General features: G+C 35.4%; 1 protein-coding gene across 2 annotated transcripts in view; it reads right to left on the minus strand.

The window, feature by feature from the left end:
• Pdzd8 (PDZ domain containing 8) overlaps positions 1 to 22,237 on the minus strand; it is an 80,380-nt gene that overhangs the window by 45,469 nt on the left and 12,674 nt on the right. For both annotated transcript variants that reach the window (XM_005387874.2, XM_005387873.2), the window contains exon 2: positions 12,574 to 12,696. In XM_005387874.2, the coding sequence (XP_005387931.1) occupies positions 12,574 to 12,696 (123 nt within the window). The remainder of the gene's footprint in view (positions 1 to 12,573; positions 12,697 to 22,237) is intronic.

A 22,237-nucleotide genomic window follows, 5' to 3' on the forward strand; every position in this document is an offset into this window, starting at 1 on the left:
TATATATATATATACACACACACACACACACATTAATAATCTCGTTAAGGTATTCTGAGTTGGAGATAATGAATGTAAAGTGCCTGCTGCTATGGTTACATAGTGCACTGAATAAATAAATGGTACTAATAACCAAAGAATTATTTCCAGTGTCATGACCCATCCCCAAATATCTTTTTAGGTTTACCCTTTTAAAAGGAAAATAAAATGTCAAATACTAAAGTAAAAGGAGACAATATGTGGTAATTACTCATAAAAAGACATACTATTTAGGCTCATCTGTTTCAGAAAAAAATTTAAAGTTACCACTTGAACAGGAAGATCAAATAATTTAATCAAACTAAAATAAAAGAAAGATTCACAAAGGTAAACTAGAGACAGTTTGTGGTTTTAACACCTAAAACACTTCCTCTTATAAATAAATTCTTCTTATAAATGAATTTGAAAAGTCCATAATATTAACAGTTTTCCTTAAGAACACTTCACTATAAAATATGAACATAATGCTATTTAAAAAATTAATTCCCGGGCTGGGGATTTAGCTCAGCGGCAAAGCGCCTGCCTGGCAAGCGCAAGGTCGTGAGTTCGGTTCCTGGTACCGGAGAAAAACCAAAAAAAAAACAAATAAAAAATTAATTCCCTGTTTTTCCCTTCTATCAAACTTTCATTTTGAAAACTCTTTACCTAATACATGAAACAAGACAGGTGATATCATACAAGAATTTAATCTCACAATTATCTTCTGATTCTAGAAAGGTGTTGGGCCAATGGCGTGGTCTGAATCTCCCCAAATACCTGAAACCATACAAAGTACATAGGAAAACAAAAGCAACACACATCAATCAAACCCAGGTGACTAGTACTTTAGGTAACAACACTAAAGTACTTACTCAAATTGTTCCACAAATTGCAAGGACAAGAATAATTTTTAAAACACTTAAAACCAACAAACACTTCCTAAAAGCAGACAGTAGCATAGGTTGAGATTAATATTTAATCTTGAAAAACTGCATGTGGAAGGAGAACTAATTGCTAGCTTGTGGTTTTCTGGTGTAATAGCACTGTCTAACCTGGGCTGCAGGAAAATGGTGCCGTTTGGGCAGCAGAAATCTGAAGCTTTAGAAAAGTACAAAACCATCAGAGTGACCATACTTGGATGTGTTCATTGTTATTTCACATACTGTACTTATAGATCCCTTCAGCAGGCAATACAAAACACATCGCTCAACTTTGGGAAGGGTCAGGAAAACTGCAAATGAATCTTGGCCTCCTTCTTATTAAGTATGCTTTTTGTAATTAAATAGACAAAACACATCTGAAACTGAGATCAAATAAATAAAGTGTTGATTTTGTTGCGAGCCCTGAAGTACAAAATGAGCTAAGAACCAAGGTGAGGATCAAGGCCCTATGAGGATGAGTTGTAACTGGACACATCGAGAGAGCTCATGATTTCTAAATTCCTCATATGCATATGAGTTTTATATCTGCATATATTCACATGACTAACTGCCTGATGAAGGGATCTATAAATACAGTATGTGAAATAACAATGAACATATCCAACACCCAAGTCTTTGGTCTTTAAGGCCATTTTCTGTTAAAAGGAACCTGGGCTCTTTGGAGAAACAGGTGATTCTAGGATTGTGGTAGAGGTAAGATAAATATCTAACAGCTGTGAGAGTAGAAAGTAAGGAAGCCCTCAAAAATCAATCAAACCAAAGATCAAGACTACACAGAAGCAGCTTAACTTAATTATACCACAATGTTTACACAGAACAAACTATACTGTACCAGATAAACACAATTTTGTTAAAAAAATTAAAAGTAAAAATAAAAATAATTTTTTAAAAATGATAAGACCTAAATAATCAAGTTTTCTTTATTGTTTCCAAAAAATGATCTTTTTTTCTATTGTTTTTTCATCTAATTTATCTTCTACTTACACATGGGTATATGTTTTCTTTGCAAAATACCTCAAATTCTTTTAGAAGATGAACTACAAAAACTAAAAAGTAATAACCTTGAGAATATGACTGTAACATATAAGATAAAACAACACAGCCTCTTAATAGCAATACTACAAATGCAGCAACTGAGCTTATCTACTATTTAAAAATCAGCTTTGGTTAACTGAAAAAAAAAAACTGCAATCACTGACTGCTTTAAAAAAAATAACTGACAAAAGCAGAATGTCAGAACCAACTGTTATAAACAAAATTGTTTTTCAACTTTCAAGCCTGGAAACTGAAAACTGTATTTCAGGTAATTAAAAATGAACCTCCCTTTACATTATCAAATCCTTTTTAAATTATCAAATCCTTTTTAAATTAACAAAATTCAAATTCTCACAACCAAATGTGGACCCCCCTCACAGTTTTGCTTAAAGATTTTTAAAAGACATAACAATAGAAGCTACATCTAGTGTAGGCTTATGGTTTAGCTCCCTATCTCTGATGACTATTACTAGCAAGATAGCACTCATGCCCATTTTATAGAAGTCATGGTGTAAACTACACCATGACACAAGAGCAAAAGCACAAGGCTAGGATATGAACTCAATGTCTTCTGCAACTCAAAAGTCTATTATTTCTCAAAATCTTGAAACATAAATTCAATAAAAATCTTCACACAGACTTTTCTGTAAGTCTGCAATTATTTCAAAATAAAATTTTAAAACATTTAAAAATCCTCATACAAAACTTTTATTATTAAACAGTTTGAAAACTAAAAAGTTCTCACATAGAACCATAGTTCCACCTGTAGATGAATAAATAAAATATTGCATTTCATGAAACTCAGCAATAAATTAAGAAAGAATTTTACTTGATTCAAGGTCAGGTTCTAAAAAACTTAAGAAATGAACATTTATAAAAACATTAAGCCAAAACTACAACTATGATAGACCCATATATTATAGCAAGACTTGTTTTATTAAAAGAAGCCTTGTTCAATCATTAGAGATGTGAGTATGTATGCCTAAATGCTAAACACCCAGAAATTGTCAACTCAGGAAAGCATGCTAATTAAAAATAACTGCATAAAAACAGCCTACAGAAACATCTTCATTTATTTAAAATGTTTTTCCTATTTTTATTAGTGCAAGTTTGCAGTACATAATGATATTCCTTGTGGGAAGTTGGTATATGTATGTCTTCTTTTTTCAAGGCCCTTCCCCTCCCTTCTCCATCTCTTGATCCCCTTGTTAATTTGACAAAAACCTATCTGTCTCCCTACTTCTTAGCACCTTTTGTCTTGCTCTTTAGAGTTTTGGTTTCTCATATAAGAGAAACTGCGATATTTAAATTCATGTGTTTGATTCATCTCATTTAACATTATGGCCTTAAAGTGATTCTATTTTCTTATAAATGACTTAAGTTTATCCTTCTTTATGGCAAGGTAGTACTCCATTGTGTATAAATACCACAGTCTTTATCTATTCATCTGTTGATGTACATACAGGCTGCTTCAAAGATGTAACAATTAGGAACTGTGCTGCTATAACACAAGCACACATGTCATTGTATATGATGTTTTTGATTCTTTCCAGAAGATACTAGAAAGGAAATAGGAATCCAATGGAATTTCTAGTTTTAGTTTTTTGAGGAATCTCTACACTGATTTCTACTCCAGTTGTACCAGCTTACACTCCCACCAACAATGAAGAAAGGTTCCTTCTTCCTTGCAGCCTTGCTAGTATTTGCTATTTGATTTCTTGATGATAGCCATTCTTTGTGGTGTGAAATGTAATCTCAGTGTTGTCTTAATTTGCATTTCTCTAATGGCCAGAGATGTTAAACATTTCTTCATGTATTTATCAGCCATTTATCCTTCTTTTGAGAAATACCTATTGATTTCAGTGGCACATGTTTTTGATTTGGTCTTTTATTTTATGGAAGGGGGGTCCTGATCTTTAAAAATTCTTTATATATTCTAAATGTCTTCTGAGGAATAGCTGGCAAAAATGTTTCCTTTTCTATAGGCTGTCTCTTCACTCTGTTGGTTGTTTCCTTTGCTGTGCAGATTTTTAATTTGATATGATCCCATCTGTTGGATTCTTGGTACTAGTTCTCATGCAACTGGGTAAGGTCCTTGCCTATGCCTATGACTTCAAGACTTTTACCTGTTCTATCTTCCAGCAGATTAAGCCAAAAATTTCTTAATTTTAATTGGAACATGCTCTTTAAAAAACACTGACCACCCTATGTGTTTCAAACCTTTTTATGGTAAAAACAATCTAAAAGGGACTTAAGTCTTTGTTTGCAAAATGTGAACTGGTAAACTCCTTTTTTTTTGGTCCTTCCTCCAAGAAAGTAGCCATCACTATTTCCTCTACCATTTTTTTCTCGCATCACTCTGCTTCAGAAATGAAAATAAGCCATACAAGATGAACTTACATTCAAAAAAAGGTAATAACTGAGATGGTTAGTAACATTTTCTTTTTAGTATGAATCCTACAAACGGAAAATCTACTAGAACTGAGATACGATTTTATATGAAGGAAAAGGTTTACAAGAAAAACAATAATGTAAACTTTCAATAAGAATATGGAAAGAATATACAGACTTAAACAGGAAGATAAAAAAAGCTAGGAAGAACTGAGAATAGTAATTTATTCTCTCATACACACTGTTAAGTGATCCTTACCCAGAACCTAAGACTAATTTTGTCATTAAGGTACAGAAATATGGGTTTGTCAGACCCATGTATATTCTTTAGAATATTTCTATTAATGAATTGTTAACTTTAATTTTATGAGTTTTATTGTATTAAAAAATAAGCACTTAACAAGAAGAAATATTGAATTTTTAATATTTATTATTTATAAAAAGCATCAAAATTTTCAGCAATGACATTTTTTAGTGTACTAAGTCTAAAAAAGAACACAAGTGAATTTTTATATGAACTACAATAGAAATACCAATAGCACTTTACAAAAAAAAAAAAATCTTTCCTTTAATTATCACACCTAAGGCAGTCTGCACACATAACAACAGCATGTTCCAGACACACGTATCAGTTACACTGACACCACATGTGTTGCTTTTCTGGCCTTTTTTTTGGACATACTTGACATCCCAGTGGTCTTACTGTCTTGTCAGGAGGTTCTTATTATATGATGTACAGTTAAAAAGAACACAAAATGTCAATAAAATAAAGTATTAAATTATTACTATATATTGTGCATTTAGAATAAACATCAACATTTACATATCAGCTGCGTACTTGCTTACAAAGCCTAAAACATAACACCAGAAACAAAATTCCTGTATGAACTACAATGAAAATACCAATGGAACTCTACCACAAAAATAAGCTTTGCTTTAACTGTCACCCCTAAGGTAGTCTTCACACATGATAACTTTATGTTCCATGTACATGTCTCACACTGACAGCACGTGTGCTAAACTTTCCTTTCCTATGTTGTAGTCCTGTTCTCTCTCTTCTCTTCCTGTTTTGTCAGGAGCTTCCTACCATATTGTACAATGAGCAACTAGCATGGAAATAAGATGTCAATAAAATGTAGTATCAAATATATAATAAGTCACTAGAATAGATATCAACATTTTCACATCAGCTGATTAACTGTTTAAAAAACCTAAAAGATAACATCAAAAATAAAAACCTATGTGAACTACAATGTAAACACAGAAGTCTACCACAGAAATAATCACTGCTTCAACTGTCACACCCAAGGCAGTCTTCATGACAACACCTCACACTGATAGTATGTGTTTTACTTTCCTACCATTTCTTATAGGGCACAGCCGGCATTTTGTTTTGTTTTGTTTTCCTGTCGTTGTAGTATGTCTTTTGTGATGCTGAGCCTGCCTGTGCAACTGTTAGTTCACCAGCATGCTCCACAATTCTTTTGCATAGTTTCCTGGGAAGGAACATTTTGCTTTCCTCTGCTGTAAAGGATCTCTTACGAGCTCCGGTCTCAATCCTCTAAGAAAATTTCTCTGTCATATTTTGCATTTATTATTTTCTTTGTAAACTACTAAAATATTTATGCCACACATGTTTAGGCTCTAGTAAAATATAACCACTCCCAATGCTTTGTGTTTCAAGTGACAGCATAGTTCCTGTATAACTCATCAACAACATCTACTCCACCTTTGGTTTTGTTATTGAAAGTTTCCATCTTGGGTTTCTGCTTTTTCAAGGTTTCCCTATCAATATTTCCATTATGGTGCAATGTTGACATCAGTAGTACCAGTTTGTTTTTCTTTGCCATATGAGGCCAATGTTATAGCTTTCTGAACTTCAAAGATTGTATTATACAATTCTCTGTTCTGAAATTGGAACATTTTATTTGGAACTTCTGTTTTGTTCTTGTGTACAGTTCCTGTACTGGTCAAACTGTGCTCCCTTAGCAAACACAACATCAACTGGAAACTAGTAAACCAACTGTTACTCTGATTAATTTGGGAGATGGGAGCAACAACTCTGTTCACAACATCATTTGGTTTATTACTCTATGAATAAGGACTTGATGGCTGAGCTCCAGGATAAATGTCTAAATTGAAAAGCATAGTGCAGTCTTTACATCCACAAGGGCATACATTTTTATGCCATATTTTGACCCACTGCTTTTCAATATGTCTTTTATATTCCTGCGATCACCATGAGAAATCCCTGCTAAGTACAGCAGACCTATGAATGCTTTCAGTTTACCTAGTGAGTTGTCATGATAAATACATTTTTGAATATGGCTATTGGTGCATGTAGAATGTTTTACTTGCATTTCAGCCTTCAGCATTTTGTCTGTTACAATTTCCAACACAGAATGGCACTGTTGGCATTCTGTCCAATATGTTTCATCCCTGCCAAGACCCTCACTATATTTTTGAACCTAGTTCTAATATTTGATTGTTTCATTTAGTTACATGGCCATTCTGCATTTTGAATAGTCAAGTATGTACTCAAATTGCTATTTTCTTCATCATCTCAATCAAGGAGGTCTGCATTCCCTGTGTCTGTATCAGTTGATTCTTGCTCCATTTCACTGTAACAGAAACTTTGACTCACACGGGCAATGTCAAAGTCATCACTGTCATTGTCATCATCATCGTCATCATCCACCCACATCACTCTTATGTTATGAAGGCATGTATTTTACCATGATGGATCAACTTCATCATCCATGCATGAGTAATCTGATGATTTACTTTTGACCTCCAAAACTTGCAAATCTGATTTTTCATGTGCCATTGTACTGAACTGGGCTACTTCTACTAGAAAATCAAAAGAAAGCTTTTTTAAAACAAATTCTGGAGTGGTGTGGGTCTACTGGACCCTCTGTGATGCTTGGGTAAGCAAAACAAAGTTACATGGAGCAAAAGGTGGGGAAAAATCCTGTTTTGCCACTTTTGCACATGTGCACACACCTTGCCATTCCTCCCACCAAGTGGGTAAACACAGACTGCTTGCTATTTCCCTCAGGGAATGGTACTGAGACATACAGCTGGCTGCTATGTACAAATTTACAGTAGAAAAGTAAGGGATGAGCTAGCTGGACCCAGTCTAATTAAACTATTGAGACAGAAGCATTGCTGCAGAACATGGGTAACTTATAAAGTGATCAGGTTTATAAAGACAGTGACTGCAAAGATCTTCAGATAATGTATCTTCCAGGGGAACCATGTGCCCCCTCACCCCCTGTGGCAGGAGCAGAGAAGAACCAAGGACACTCCCCCTCCCTGCACTACAGATATGGGACTCGGTGGTCTCCAAGAGAAAATGGCGAGAGGATTTAGAAAATAAAGACGAGACAATAGCCAGGGTCATGTGGAGTTACCTCTTACCTGATGGGCAAGAGGACTAACTTCAACAGTAGTAGCATTTATTTTATACTCTTACAAAGTTAGTATCACGAGAGGTAATGTTGCCTAGCAACTAACGACTGTAATTGTCCAGGCAGGATGTCTTTAAGACTGAGGTAAGCTTGACTACTTGAGGCACTCTGGCTCTGTCCTTCCCTCACACATATGACCAATTTCCCGCTCCAGCAGTTCCCAATACATCTCCCTTTTCTGTTTAGCTGCATAAGTGATGGGTGTTTAGTTGAAGCTAGAAAAGCTGTGCTTGAAGAATATAATCCAAAATCCACTAACAGTGGTCACTTATCAGTTTAGCTGGCAACTGTCAGAAGTTGTTGGTAATTTGAACCTTTTATAGCCAACACATTATTATGGTATTGCTTTTATATATCTTGTGGTTACACTTTTTTGCTGGATGTTTAAGACCAAGTTGAAGTGAGACTTTTATAAATAAAAATTTAACTTGTTATCTATCAAGGTCAGTTAAGTCTCCTTAGGAATCACCTTGCACCTCTAGATCTTTTGTCAGTGTCAGCCATCTGGATGAGTCATGGCCATTGCTTGACCAAGCTGCTTTCTGTGAAAGCTTGAGATTTTTTTCTTTTGGCGACTCTCCTTAGGCACACTACATCATGGAATCACTTTCCTCTGTGATCTCAGAATCTCCTTGATCAGAAAATCAGACTCAGTTGAATTATTAGGATGTTGCACCAGAGGTTTTTTTATGTCCTGAATCTTTATTGACCCTGGACAGTGAAAACCAAAATATTGGCTATATTTTTTAGCCCAATTAATCTAATTTTTGGTCTCTAAACCTCAGTTGTTAAACATCCAGAAGACAAAATTAATGACATTACATTGTAATGGAGGCAATAAGCTTAACATTACTATCTGATCTGAACAGCGAACACCTTAGAACATAAAACAGAAATGTTATTTTTAACAACCCTGGATATCCCAATATTTAAATCCTAATAGAATGTTAACAGACAACAGTTACATATTTTTACACAGAAATTTAGAAGTCAAAACTATATATAACATTGCTACATGACAGCCATGACATTTTGTAATATACTTAAATTTTCATTTTGACATTATCTAATACATAAGCAGCTTTTACCTCATTAGTTGTCCTTTAATAGGATATACATTGCAAGTTTTTTGTTAAAGGCAGAGGTCTGAATCTGAAGGAAAGTCTGATCACAATAAAGAATCTTTGTTTTACATTTTGAAAGACCTGTACATCTGGAATCATGAATACATTTAATACATGATGAGATTAACATTAATGAATTACCATACACATATGAAAACCTTTGTTTTTTAGTTTAGTTTTGTATCAAGAGCATCTTTTATGAGAAAACCTTATTTTAATTTTTACTGAAAAACTTTCTTTCACCAAATGATCAAATTATTGGGGTGTCTCCCAAGACTCTGGAGATCATTGGGGGCTCCTTATTAATGAATAAAGGTTGGCTACTTCTCTATTCACCAGCTGTAGTCCTGCCCAATAATTTCTCCTCACTCTAAGGACTGTGGATATCTTAATTTTGATGAGCTGTGAAAAAGCCAATTCTGATATCATTTAAACCAGCTGCAAAATCAGGTGAATGCATACTTTTAAGTCTATAACCTATACTGTATTATGAACAAATGATAAAAGAAAAATTGTTGAGTTCAAATAAAAAGGGGAACAGCTGTTCACAGAATAACAAACACATAAACAAGTACACAGAACAAAATAACTTATTTACAAAATCAGAGTGTACTCAAATATATTTTTGACCAAACTGAATTACAGTAACTCTATTACAATTCTAGAAATTTACAATTTATATAAGTAGACTAGTTAGATTTTGTTGTCAATTAGCAGGGATCTCTTGTCAGAAAAATTTGGAAGGAACAGAATTTATTATCTATAACAAATATGCATTTTTTGTATTTTATTTTGTCTTAAGAATACTGGAAACCTTCAGCTCAGTTATCTGTATATACTCTATCACCTTGTTAGACCTTAGATATCCATTTTGTCAGTTAAGGGAAGCTCTTGGGCCCTGTAGACTGTGGTGGAAGACCAAATTTGGTGGTTATTATAGTCAGTGGGGATGGACATGTATGTAGTAGATGACATTTAGTCCAGTACTATGCTTGAGCTCTTGCACTGCTGCCTACATTCACCAGAAATTAACGGTCTGAATTATTATAGGTCAATATTTGGGTGGCTTAAGTATCTTCATTAAAATCATAGACTTCTTTGCTCTGCTTAAGGGCAGTTTATGAGTGGTTTTTAGAGTTTGTCAGTATCCAGTTGATATATGATGCCACTGCTGTTGCTGACTTTAATACTAGCACTAAGTCATACTTGTTGCTGTCAATTGGTTTTCTGTTTGCCAATATCTGGATTGCCTGGGGATCATAAATAATACTGTAGCTTACTTGCAAAGAATTTGACACTGGACCAAAGAAGCCACAAACCACAGCACAAAAAACAAAAATAGAAACATGGAAAAACAAGGCAACAAAATGTTTCCAAAAGTTCCTACACCCCCCAAACCACTTCAGGGGGCAATGAAGGGGAGGAAATCATAAGTCAGACAACAGAAAGGTCTGAAAAGGTATCAACAGAAGTAAAACAGTTCAATAAGGTGCCTGCTGAATTTAAAGAAAATATAACTAATCAGATAATGACCTTAATGAAACAAGTGATCAGTGATTCTAGAGAAGGCACTAATAAAAATCTAGTGGAGCTAAAGAAAGAGATGCAATATCCAGCACATAATGTATCTCAATAAAGGTACTGGCTACATAATCCAAACTTACAAGACTAATGTAATACATAATACTAATGGACTAATGTAAGAACTACTGTAAGAACATACTGAGAAAAGAGGCTATTTTCCATGCTTTTATCTTCAGAGAATGGTACTCAGTTATGAACTTTCAAGCAGTACTTGTCTTTATTTTTTGACCAGATGACATGGTCACAAAAAACCAAGCAGTACTGCTTTAAGTGAGCAATATTACAGGTAAAGTAAGAGAATGGTGAGCAAAGGTAATACCAAAAGTAATAGTCAAACAGCTATGAAGTTAACAGCCACTTAATCAATCCTTAACCCCACCAGCACCACAAAGGCAAATAACTAGTTTTTGTAAATACTGAGCATAGTTCCTATTACATTTATTTTATTGTACACTACAGTTTGTTTTATAAAATATACAGCACACTCATTCTTTAATAAAAGAATTATTTATCAGCTAGGCTTCCTGACAATGATATATAATCCTCAGTCACCTCATGACTGAAATATAACCTTGGTGGTACCCAAGTACTTATTTTATTATAGGTTGGAAATAAAAATCAAAAGTGGTAAGTATCAAGTAAGTGGTATGAATAAGTATCATAGAAATGTAGCATACAGACAGTATATTTGTACTTCATATGATTAAGAGAGAAATCAAGACTAGTAAGAAGTAGCTGTTGAGCTAAACCAGGAAAAGTTGGTCAAGAAACAGAAAATAAGGTAGGTCAGGAAACCAGTGAGAGTCAACATAAAGAGCTTGATACTTTAAAATATTTAAGCAGGGAATAGCAAGCAAACTATAGCCTGTGGTCCAAATCTATCTCACTGCCTATTTTAGCTACTAGTGGTTTTTATGTTTTTAAATGGTTGGAAAAAAGTCAAAAAAACACTTTATGACGCATGAAAATTATGAAATTTATAAAGTTTATTGCCAGTCACTCCCATTCTTTACATATTGTCTGACTGCTTTTGCACTATACTGTAGAGTTCAGTAATTGCAATAGAGACCATGTAAATCATACAGCCTAATATATTTACTATCTGAGCCTTTAGAGAAATCTGTCAATCCCTTCTCTTAGTAAGGTTTATGTGGCTAACGCACTATGAATGAAAGGTTGAGCAGATGATGGTTAGAAAGAAAGAATGAGACTTGTAATCAAGGTATTTGGATCTACATCCTAAAAGCAGTGGTGAAACTATTGAAGACTTGTAAGTAGCACACTAACAAATTACATTCGTATTTTGAAAAGATCCTTCTGACTGTAATACTGGGACTAAAGTGTTAGTAGGTAAGAAAGCTAGTGTAGTTCAGTAGTTCACGTGAGATATGAAAATAGCTTGGACCGCCATGGGGGTGAAATGAAGAGATGAGGAAAAATTATTTCTGAACACACAGGGGTTCAAAGTCTAGGTAAGCAAATTTTCTGAGTATTGTAACAATTCTCAAAACTGTTATGGCAGAGCTGGGCATGGTGATGTACATCTATAATCCCAGCACTTGGGAGCCTGGGGCAGAACTGCTAAGAGTTTGAGCCAGGTTGGGCTACATACTGAGTTCAAGGCCAGCCTGAACTACTTAGCAAGACCCTGTCTCAAAGAAAAACTCAAAAAACCAAACAAAATGAACAAAAACAACAGAAAACAACAACTATTATGCTAGGAATAACTCAATAGAGTAAGTTAAATATATGGCAATAGCATTATGCACCTAAAAAGTTTGAGAATTACAATAGAATAACTGCTTTCTCCACGAGAGTATTTTCTAAAATATGGTTCATATTTTTATAAGCTAAAAATGACTACTTTTACTAAACTTATGATTCAAGAATTTACAGGTAAATAATATACTATAAATTAACACAAAAGGGAATAAACATAAATACTGCATAAGTACATTTTCACCATTCCTTCTTTCTCATAATGTAGTAATGACAAAAAAAAGGCCATACCTGCTGCATTCCAACAATGTTACTTTAAGACGACCTTCAGTAAGTGCCCAATGTTGTATATGGATATGTTCTTCGTCTTCTTCAAATCCTTGCAATGTTTGGTATGGAAAAAATGGCTTAAACCTGATAAAAGTAAAGGTAAGTGTAAATTTATGAATATACACCACAGCTTAAAGCATAACCAAACCTACCTGTATTTTAAAAAAGCCACACACACAAAGCAAAATAAAATACCTAATATTGCATGTGCTCTAGAAAATCAAAGCTTATTACACTTCCCTGTAACAGGCAGCAAGTGGTACCTTCTCTGTAGCACCCAGCAGTCTTGGATTTTGTTACGCCCTCGCTGACAAGACAGGACAGAACAAAGGGAAATATACAGGCAGCCAGTAGGCCTTGAGGTTTAGTTGGAGAAGGAGAGAGAGGGTCTTTGGACCAAATGGAAAGAGTTTTCCTCTTTCCATTTGTATGTATATACAGGATAGTTAACATAGTTGAACTACTGTCTTCTATTTCTTTGCTGAAAGAAACAGTTAATGATTCCTTGATCAATATTGCATGTCTCTATTCGTTTTCATGAGAAACCACTTTGAAGATATCAATATGTAATACAACAAGCATTGTTAATTTCCTACCACTTTGTTCATAACTCTGTATTGTTTGTATTGTTCTTCTGCTATTTTGTAAATGGCTGTTTATTAAAGTTTTCCTTCATTTATTTTTAAAATAAAAAAATAATGATAATAACAGTAATTAATGGCAGCAAAAGTATTCATCATAGATGTTTACTATCTGTCAGGCAGTTGCTACATGCATTATTGTTCAAATATGTAATGCTTATACCCTTGAGATGGTACTATTGCTAGCTCTCCTCTACAGATGAACAGTAAAGATTAGAAAGGTGTAAGAATTTGTTCAACTTTAAGATAGCTGAGAAGGAAAATCAGAATTCAAGCTAGTCTGAGTACATCAAAGCCCAAACTACATAGTTATGAATTGTTTGAATACTTTTGTGCTCATTACAAGTACATTTGACTTTATGGAAATGTTTTGTGAGTTTATAAACTGTAGGCTTTTAAACACTTTTATTTGAAACATAACTCATAGTCTCTCATTAAAGCAAAGAAAACATGAAAAAATTGGTCTTTATGCCCTGTAGTTTTCAATTTACCCTACACAGTCACCAGCCATATCTGCCTGCTCAAAAAAATTTAATGCCTGGTTATTGATCATAAAAAATATTTGGCCAGGTGTGGCACTAGCACATCCCTATAGTCCCAGCTACTTAGGGAGGCTGAGGCAGAAGGATCATTTTTTATCTTCAAGGTCTTTTGGTACTTTTGGTACTGGAGATTTTCCCTACACCACAAAGCCAGTCCAACTCTAACACTCTTTCTATACTTGGCTTCAGGTCCTAGATCAGAGCAGACCACACCTGCTGGATTCTATTCTTGTCCTGCAGTCATTTAAACGAGTGTGCATTTATGCCTTAAAACTTCCCATATGACAGTCTCACAATTCTCTGCACCCCTCAATAACTGACCGCAGGCTCAAAGTGCTTGAGTACATGTGTTTGAGATGATTCAACACAAAAAATACCAAAAGCTCACCACAGTTTACCCTAGAAAATACTGATGGGTTGGGTGGATGATGTTTTAGGGTTTCTCAGTAAACAGGATTAAAGGAAACAGAGAACAGAGCAGATACAGACAATGCTCAGTGCTTTCTCCTGTTCCTAAACTAGTATAGTAAGCACAAAGCCCCTTCAGTTTCTCCAAACTACTACACTAACGTGCATTTGCAGTCATATGATTCAGACATACTGGCACCCAATTTCTGAAGTTAAAAAACCCAAAAACCAAAAACTAGAAACTATATTTATTAAGGTAATACAATGCCATAGTTAAGTGCTTTAAATGCACAAGCCTTATAGCTTCTAAAGAACATAACTGTCACCCTATAAAAATTATGAATACCACTACATATACTAGACAATGATTTTAATCATTCAAGTTACTTAGCTGCTCTAAGAATAAACTTTTCAGCTGAGCGTGGTGGCACATGTCTGTAATCCCGGCACTTGGGGGGCTAAAGCAAGAGAATTGTTGGGAATTCGAGGCCAGCCTGGGCTACAAAGTAAGCACAAGGCCAGCCTGAACTGCAGAGCAAGACCCTGTCTCAAAAAGACAAAAAGAATAGACTTTTCTTGTCAAATATAAACTTAAATATACTCCATTCAAAATGAATACACTAAACAACACTGGTCCATTACACTGATGATGTTATGCTGATTGGGCCAAGTGAGCAGGAGGTAGCAACCACTCTGGATTTATTAATAAAGCATTTGAGAACCAGAGGATGAGAAATAGATCAAACAAAAATTCAAGGTCATTCTACCTCAGTACAATTTCTGAGTCTAGTGGTGTGGGGCATGTAGAAATACTCCTTTTTTTTTTTTCGTTTTTCTTCCGGTACCGGGAATCGAATTCACGACCTTGAGCTTGCCAGGCAGGTGCTGTGCCACTGAGCTAAATCCCCAGCCCCGAGATTCTCTTTCTAAGGTAAAAGGTAAGTTGTTGCATCTGGTTGCTCCTACAACTGAAAAAGAGGCATGCCTAGTAGGCCTATTTGGATTTTTGAGGCAACACATTCCTCACTTAGGTCTCTTACTCCAGTCCATTCACTGAGTGACTTGGAAAGCTGCTGGTTTTGAGTGGGGCTCAGAACATGAAAAGGATCTACAACAGATCCAGGCCACTGTGCAGGTTGCTCTCCTACTGGGGCCATATCATGCAGCAGATTCAATGGTCTTGAAGTGGCAGTTGCAGGTAAAGATGCTGTGTGGAGTCTCTGGCAGGCCCCCATAGGTGAACTGCAGCAGAGGCCTTTAAGAACTTGGAGCAAGGCTCTGCCATCATCTACAGACAATTATTCTCCCTTTGAAGAACAGCTCTTGGCCTGCTACTGGGCCTTAGTGGAAACTGAATGACTGCCCGTAGGACACCAGGTCACTATGTAACCTGAGCTGCCTATCACAGCCTAGGTATTATCTGATCCACCAAGTTCTAAGATTGGACGTGCACAGCAACAGTCTATCATTAAATGGAAATGCTATATTTGTAATTGAGCCAGGGCAGGTCCAGAGAGTACAAGTAAATTACATGAGGAAGTTGCCCAGATACCTATGGCTCCTACGCCTGCTATATTTCCTGTTTCCTAGAAAGCACGTATGGCCTTGTGGGGTATACCGTATGATCAGCTGTCAGGGGAAGAGAAGGCTAGGGTCTGGTTTACGAATGGCTCTATATGTTATACAGGTACCACCCAGAAGTGGACAGCTGCAGCATTCCAGCCCCTTTCTAGAATATCCCTGAAGGACCGTGGTGAAGGGAAATCACCACAGTGGCTTCTTAAGCCACTCCTGTCATTGCCCAGTGGGCCCAAGAACAGAATGGTCATGGTGGCAGAGATGGAGGTTATGTATGGGCTCAGCAACATGGACTCCTACTCACCAAGGCTGATCTGGCTACAGCTACTGCTGAATGCTCAATACAGCTGCAACAGAGACCAAAACTGAACCTGCAATATGGCACCACTCGCTGGGGGTGATCAACCTGTGACCTGGTGGCAGGTTGATTATACTGGACCACTTCCATTATGGAAGAGACTGCTTTGCTCTCCCTGGCATAGATACATATTCTGAATATGGATTTGCCTTCACTGCATATACTCCTTCTGCCAAAACTACCATCTGTGGACTCAGAGAATGCCTCATCTACCATCACAGAATTCCACATAGCATTGTCTCTGACCAAGGAACACATTTTATAGCCAAAGAAGTGAGGCAATGGGTTCACGCTCATGAAATCCACTGGTTTTACCATGTTCCTCACCATCCAGAAGTGTCTAGATTTAGAGAAAGATGGAATGGTCTTTTAAAGACACCGTTACAGTGCCAGCTAGATAGTAATAGCTTGCAAGGTTAGGGTAAGGTACTTCAAAAGGCTGTACATGTTTTGAATCAGCATATATTATATGGTACTGTATCTCCCATGGCCAAGATTCACAGGTCCAGGAATCAAAGGGTGAAAGTGGGAATGGTACCACTCGCCATTACCCCCAGTGATCAACTAGCAAAATTTTTGCTTCCTGTTCCTGTGATCTATGTTCTGCTGGCTTAGAAGTCTTAGTTCCAGAGGGGGCAAGGCTTGTACCAGGAAGCACAACAATGATACCACTAAACTGGAAGCTAAGACTTTCCCCTGGTCATTTTGACCTCCTGCCAGGGGAAGATGCTTCTCAGGAAATAAGCCAAAAAGGGAGTTACACAGTGATGTCAAGGGTGACTGACACAGACTATCAAGGGGAAACTGGACTATTACTTCACAATGGAAGAAAGGAAGAACATATACAGAGTGCAAGAGATCCCTAGGGTGCCTCTTAGTATTACCATGCCCTGTTATTAAAGTCAATGGGAAACTACAATAACCTAATTCAGGCAGAATGACAAATAGTCCAGAGCCTTCAGGAATGATAGTATGGGTCACTCCACCAGGGAAAGAATAAGACCTGCTAAGACCTGCTGAGGTGGTTGCTGAAGGTCAAGAGAATACAGAATGGGTAGTGAAAGAAGGTAGTTTTAAATACCAGCTATGACTCTATGATCAGCTACAGAAAAGAGGATTGTAATTGTACTATTTCTCTCCTAATACGTTTCTAATGTAATATAGTGCTGATATACTTAATACTTTTCCTTAAGGATTGTTAAACCTGTATTATAATTTCAAGTTATAAAATGATAAAAGCAAGCACCACCCAAAGAAAACTAACCTTCCATTCTGGGGAGGGAATTAGTACATTTCTGTTTGATACAAGATAGTTATAATGTGTTCAGCATAATTATGAGTATGTATTTGTAACACTAGTTATGGTAGTCTATGTCAGCAGTTTGGCATAATCTCCAGTATTTCATACTGTCTCGTTTTGTTTTATTTAATGTCCATAATTTAAAAATCACATAGAATAGAGGCTTGATAATGAAAATCATCAATTACCTCACTAAACCCTCTATTTTTCTGCCCTAAATCACACTCTTGAGAAGTGTGATTTGTAAAACTATTTCTCTTTTTAACAGCTGCTGAGAGGCATTGGTTGAGAGCACAGGTTTCAAAGCCAGACTGCTTAGATTTGGGCTCTGCTACTTATTAGCTGTGATGTTTGAGCAAATTATTTAGATATTATGCTAAGTATTCAATAAATGCTACGTATAGGAATAATCATAGCATTACTTCTGTATCATTAAGCAACATCATACAGCTGTTTTTAATTCAGCAACTTTAGACATTGTCTATTGATTTCCTAATATAGAAGATTTAAAGTAATCTTTAATTTTCCCCACTTTCTGTTCTGCTTTTTCCCAACATCACAATATCACTGTTTTCTATTTATTCATTGAACTATATCCTTATTTTTATATCATCGATAACTAGTGTTACACATTTGAAAATGTGTGTCAATATTTACTAAACCTGAAGAGATTCACAGACTATGACTTAGCAGTCCTCCTAGTCCTAACCCATACAAATGTATACAAATGTTCACTCAAATACAGCTGTGAGAATATTGATTCAACATTATTCAACAGCCCATCATTGGTGGAATGGTTACCTTGATGTACTGTAATTCACACAGTGGAATACTCACAATATAATAAATAAAAAAGTATCTCCATATGCATAGATTAACAACATGGACTAATCTCATATACTGTAGAGCCAAAGACGCCAGACAAAAGGAAACAAAAGAAAGAGAAAAGAACACATACAGTGTGACTTGATATACATAAAATTTAAAAACAGGCCAAAAAGAAAACAAAAAGAGAAAGCCATGATGCTTGAAGTCAGGAGAGTAGCTACTTTTAGGCAGCACAGAAAAAGAAGTGACTGGGTAGCTTATCAGGGACTTCTTGGCTGCTGCTACTAATACTCTGTTGCTCATTTTGAATTCTGGTTTCATTGGTCCATTCCCTTTGTCAAATTTCATTGAGCTGAACTTTATAACTAGTTTACTTTTCAGATAGTAAGTTATACTTTAATAAAAACTTAAAGGGAAGTTTTAGTTTTAAAATGTGCATTACTTTAGTAAAATTTAAAATTTGTATTTAAATTTTACACCTATAAAAGAAGGCAAACCTTTTCAAATGTGGGTTGGAGAGAATCTTTTCATTTAAAATATGCTTTCACTACTGTAAGATGTCTTTTCAAGATTTCTCTATAAAGCATCCTGAATGCCAGCTGGTGACTTCCCCATCACACTGCAGCAGTAAAACTGTTGTAAATACTGTGATCATTACAGAAAAAAGGTTTACAACAAACTCAATATAAAAAATATGTTGAGGTCTAGAACTACTGTTTTTTAAACAACTTTTTTATTAGTATATGTCTGTAGTACATAATTACATTCATCCTAGGGAGCAGGTAAATATACCTAACATATCTTTTTTTGTTTGTTTTGTTATAAGGTTTCCCTATGTACACAGCTCAGAGTGGCCTTGAATCCACTATGGAGCCCAAACTGGCCTTGAACTCCTGGCAATCCTCTTGCCTCAGGATTCCAAGTGCTGGGATTATAGGTGTGCACCACCACACTCAGCAGCATACTGTATCTGGATTTTTTTCATTCCCCTTGCCTTCCTCCATTTGCATCTTCATTTTTTTAGTTCATGTTTGTAACATATAATGATTACATTCATTGTGGGTAGTTGGTATATGTACCTGACACATCTTAAATCTTTTTACGTGCCTCTTCCCTCCTCCCCTCCCCACTCTCCATTACCTGGTCCCCTGCTTGACTTGAGCTGAGTTTGTTATGTCCTTGTCTAAGTGATCAATTTGTTAAGAGTTTTCAGTTCAATTAAAGGAAAACCTTGTAACAGAGCTAGTCAAAAAAGGGACACAGTCCACTCAATACAGAACAAGCCTTCTATCTCTAGAAATACTTGGCAATAGGTAGATAAGAATTTATCAAGCAGACAAGGTACTGTGAAATGAACACAAAATGTAGAATAATACAAATATAGTTATAGCCTCAACTCCACCACTTTAGAAAGCCTGTGGTTTCAATTTCTTACTCAAAGAAGGGAGATAACACATCCTTTTTTCGCTATCTCTGAGAGAAAAAAGTAAGATTAATTCATATCCAGCACCTTATAAACTATAAGTTTGTTTACTGTTAACTGTTACTTGTGAAACATGCTATTATTTTAGCTTACAACTTTTCATACAGACTTCAACTTTCTTCTAGTAAATGCAAATAAAACAGTAAAATATTTATACAGAAAATAAAGGAACATTTTCAAGTATTAAAATAATGTACAAAAGTTAAAATAAAACACACAATAATACTTAAAATGCTATCTGGAAAATCAGGATACACAGACTAGCGTGTGATTATTACTAACACAAAAGCCTAGTTAAAAATCCTACAGGATCAGAAAAACATGAACACTAATTATATACCTAATGAACTGTGCATTACTGTTAAAATTTATTTTAGATCTGCTAGATATACATAACTAGTATTTATGGATAAAATATTCACATATACTTTATGATTTGCCTCAAAATAATCCATGAGCTTGGAGAAAGGAGATCAGAGGTAAAACAGGATTGGCCATGAGCTGACAATTGTTAAAAGTTAGGTGACAGACACATGAGAGTTCATCTTAGTATTCTTTTTCCTAGTAAAAAGTCAAAATGAAAAGTTCTCTGTTTCTTACATAGGATATAATATAAAAGCATGACATCTATAATCCCAGAGACCTAGGTTTCAGATTGAATAACTCATTTAGCATTTTTGAACCTGTGTCTGTTCATTTAATACTGTATCACTCTATGGTATTATTGTGATGATCCAATGGGTAATATACATACATATAAAGTGCATAGTGCTGTCCTGGCCCAAGTAGACTCTAAATAAGGTCATCTTACTTTCCTCTTTTGTCTCCACTAATAATTCTCCACCAGTTGCTGACCTAACCCCACTGCTGCCTTCCACACGCATTTTTATACCCATCATTCCTGATCTTTGTGTTTTCTCTGATCGTTTCTTGAATTTTCTGTTATTTCTTCCTCATTTCTCTGCTTCTTTTTAAAAGAAGTTTAAAGTGATGCTGGTAAGAACACAGGCTTTAGAGTCAACACCTAATCATGAATTTTGGCTCTAATACTAGTGTTGAGACCTTGTGCGAGCTACTGTAGTTTTGAGAGCCCCAGTTTCTTCATCTGTAGAAGGAAAATATTAATAGCACTTATTTTGTACAATTATTGTAAGGACTGGATGAGAAATTTCTCATAAAGCATTTGGCACAGTGAGGTGCTGTACATATTCTACTTGTCAGGCTTTCTTTTTATCTATACAGGGCTGGACTCTCACAGACATATCAGACAACAAGCTTCTTCCCCTTTCCAAGAACTACTATTCCAGGACTCAGCATTTATGATGTACAATGTTTAAGCTCATGGCTATTTGTCTTCCAGCTTCAGATTCTACATGGCCATGTTTCAGGCCCCATGATTTTTTTTTTTAAACTGTGTCCTCTGTGATACCATCAACTTGCAATTGCAAGAGAACAAATTAACAATAACTATTTTATCTTCTATTTTAGGTAGCATCTTTCTAAACTTCTGTGTTATTAAGTTTTATAACTAAGCTTAAATGAATACATTAAGAAAATAACATAAAAATAACCATGGAGAACTGTTCTATTTATGGAATTCCTTGGTGTATACTATTGTTGAAACAGTCTACACTTGAGAAAATGATTTTAATTTCTGTATTTCTATGGAAAATAAGTATTCCTAATAGTTATGGAACTAAGACCAAGAATAACACATTCTGTTAAAAAAAAAATGCCACTCCCTCCTACTCATCCATATACCCTTCTGACTTATAATGCTCACTTTTATTCAAGCTCCTTATGCTGTAAAAGAATAATCAAGATCTAAAAATGCCTCACAATTTTCTTAAGTGGTTTTATATATATATATGCTGAACAAAAGAGTGATAATGGTCTCTCATAAAAGAAGTCAAACAGTTGATGACTCAAAGGTGAATCAGTGTTAATTGATATCCTATGTACTGGAGAGATAAGGTATCATGTGAGATTGACCACATTTGCTAAATCTCATATTCTTTTATGTTCATTGCAAAGTAAGAGTCCCTTACTATGATTAATTAAATCAAATTCTCAGCTTTTTACAAAGCTATAAACTGGGCAAATCCAAACCTTATTCTTTATCAGCCCCTCCCCAACTGATACCTCTGAATAAGAGAATATAAAACCTACCACTTTACATATTTCTAGCACTTCTGTAAATTATATAATGCTTTCATAGACATGCTTAAACCCGATGAGTACTCATAACAAGGTATGGTACTATAATTTTACCTATGAGGAAACTAAGGCTAAGGAAGCTCAACTGAAAAAAATCTATGTATCTAATATTTATTAAAAGTGACCGAGAAAGTGAAAAAGTAGAGGTCATGCCTTCACATATGGTAAAAATAAACTCAGACCAGTGATTCTTAAACATTTTGTTCTTAGGATCTTTACACACTATTTTAAATTATTACATTGAAGACCCCAAGACCTGTTGATTATGTA

This window comes from Chinchilla lanigera, unplaced genomic scaffold, assembly GCF_000276665.1.
Source record: "Chinchilla lanigera isolate Chin_1 unplaced genomic scaffold, ChiLan1.0 scaffold00030, whole genome shotgun sequence".
In the NCBI taxonomy this organism is placed as follows: domain Eukaryota; kingdom Metazoa; phylum Chordata; class Mammalia; order Rodentia; family Chinchillidae; genus Chinchilla; species Chinchilla lanigera.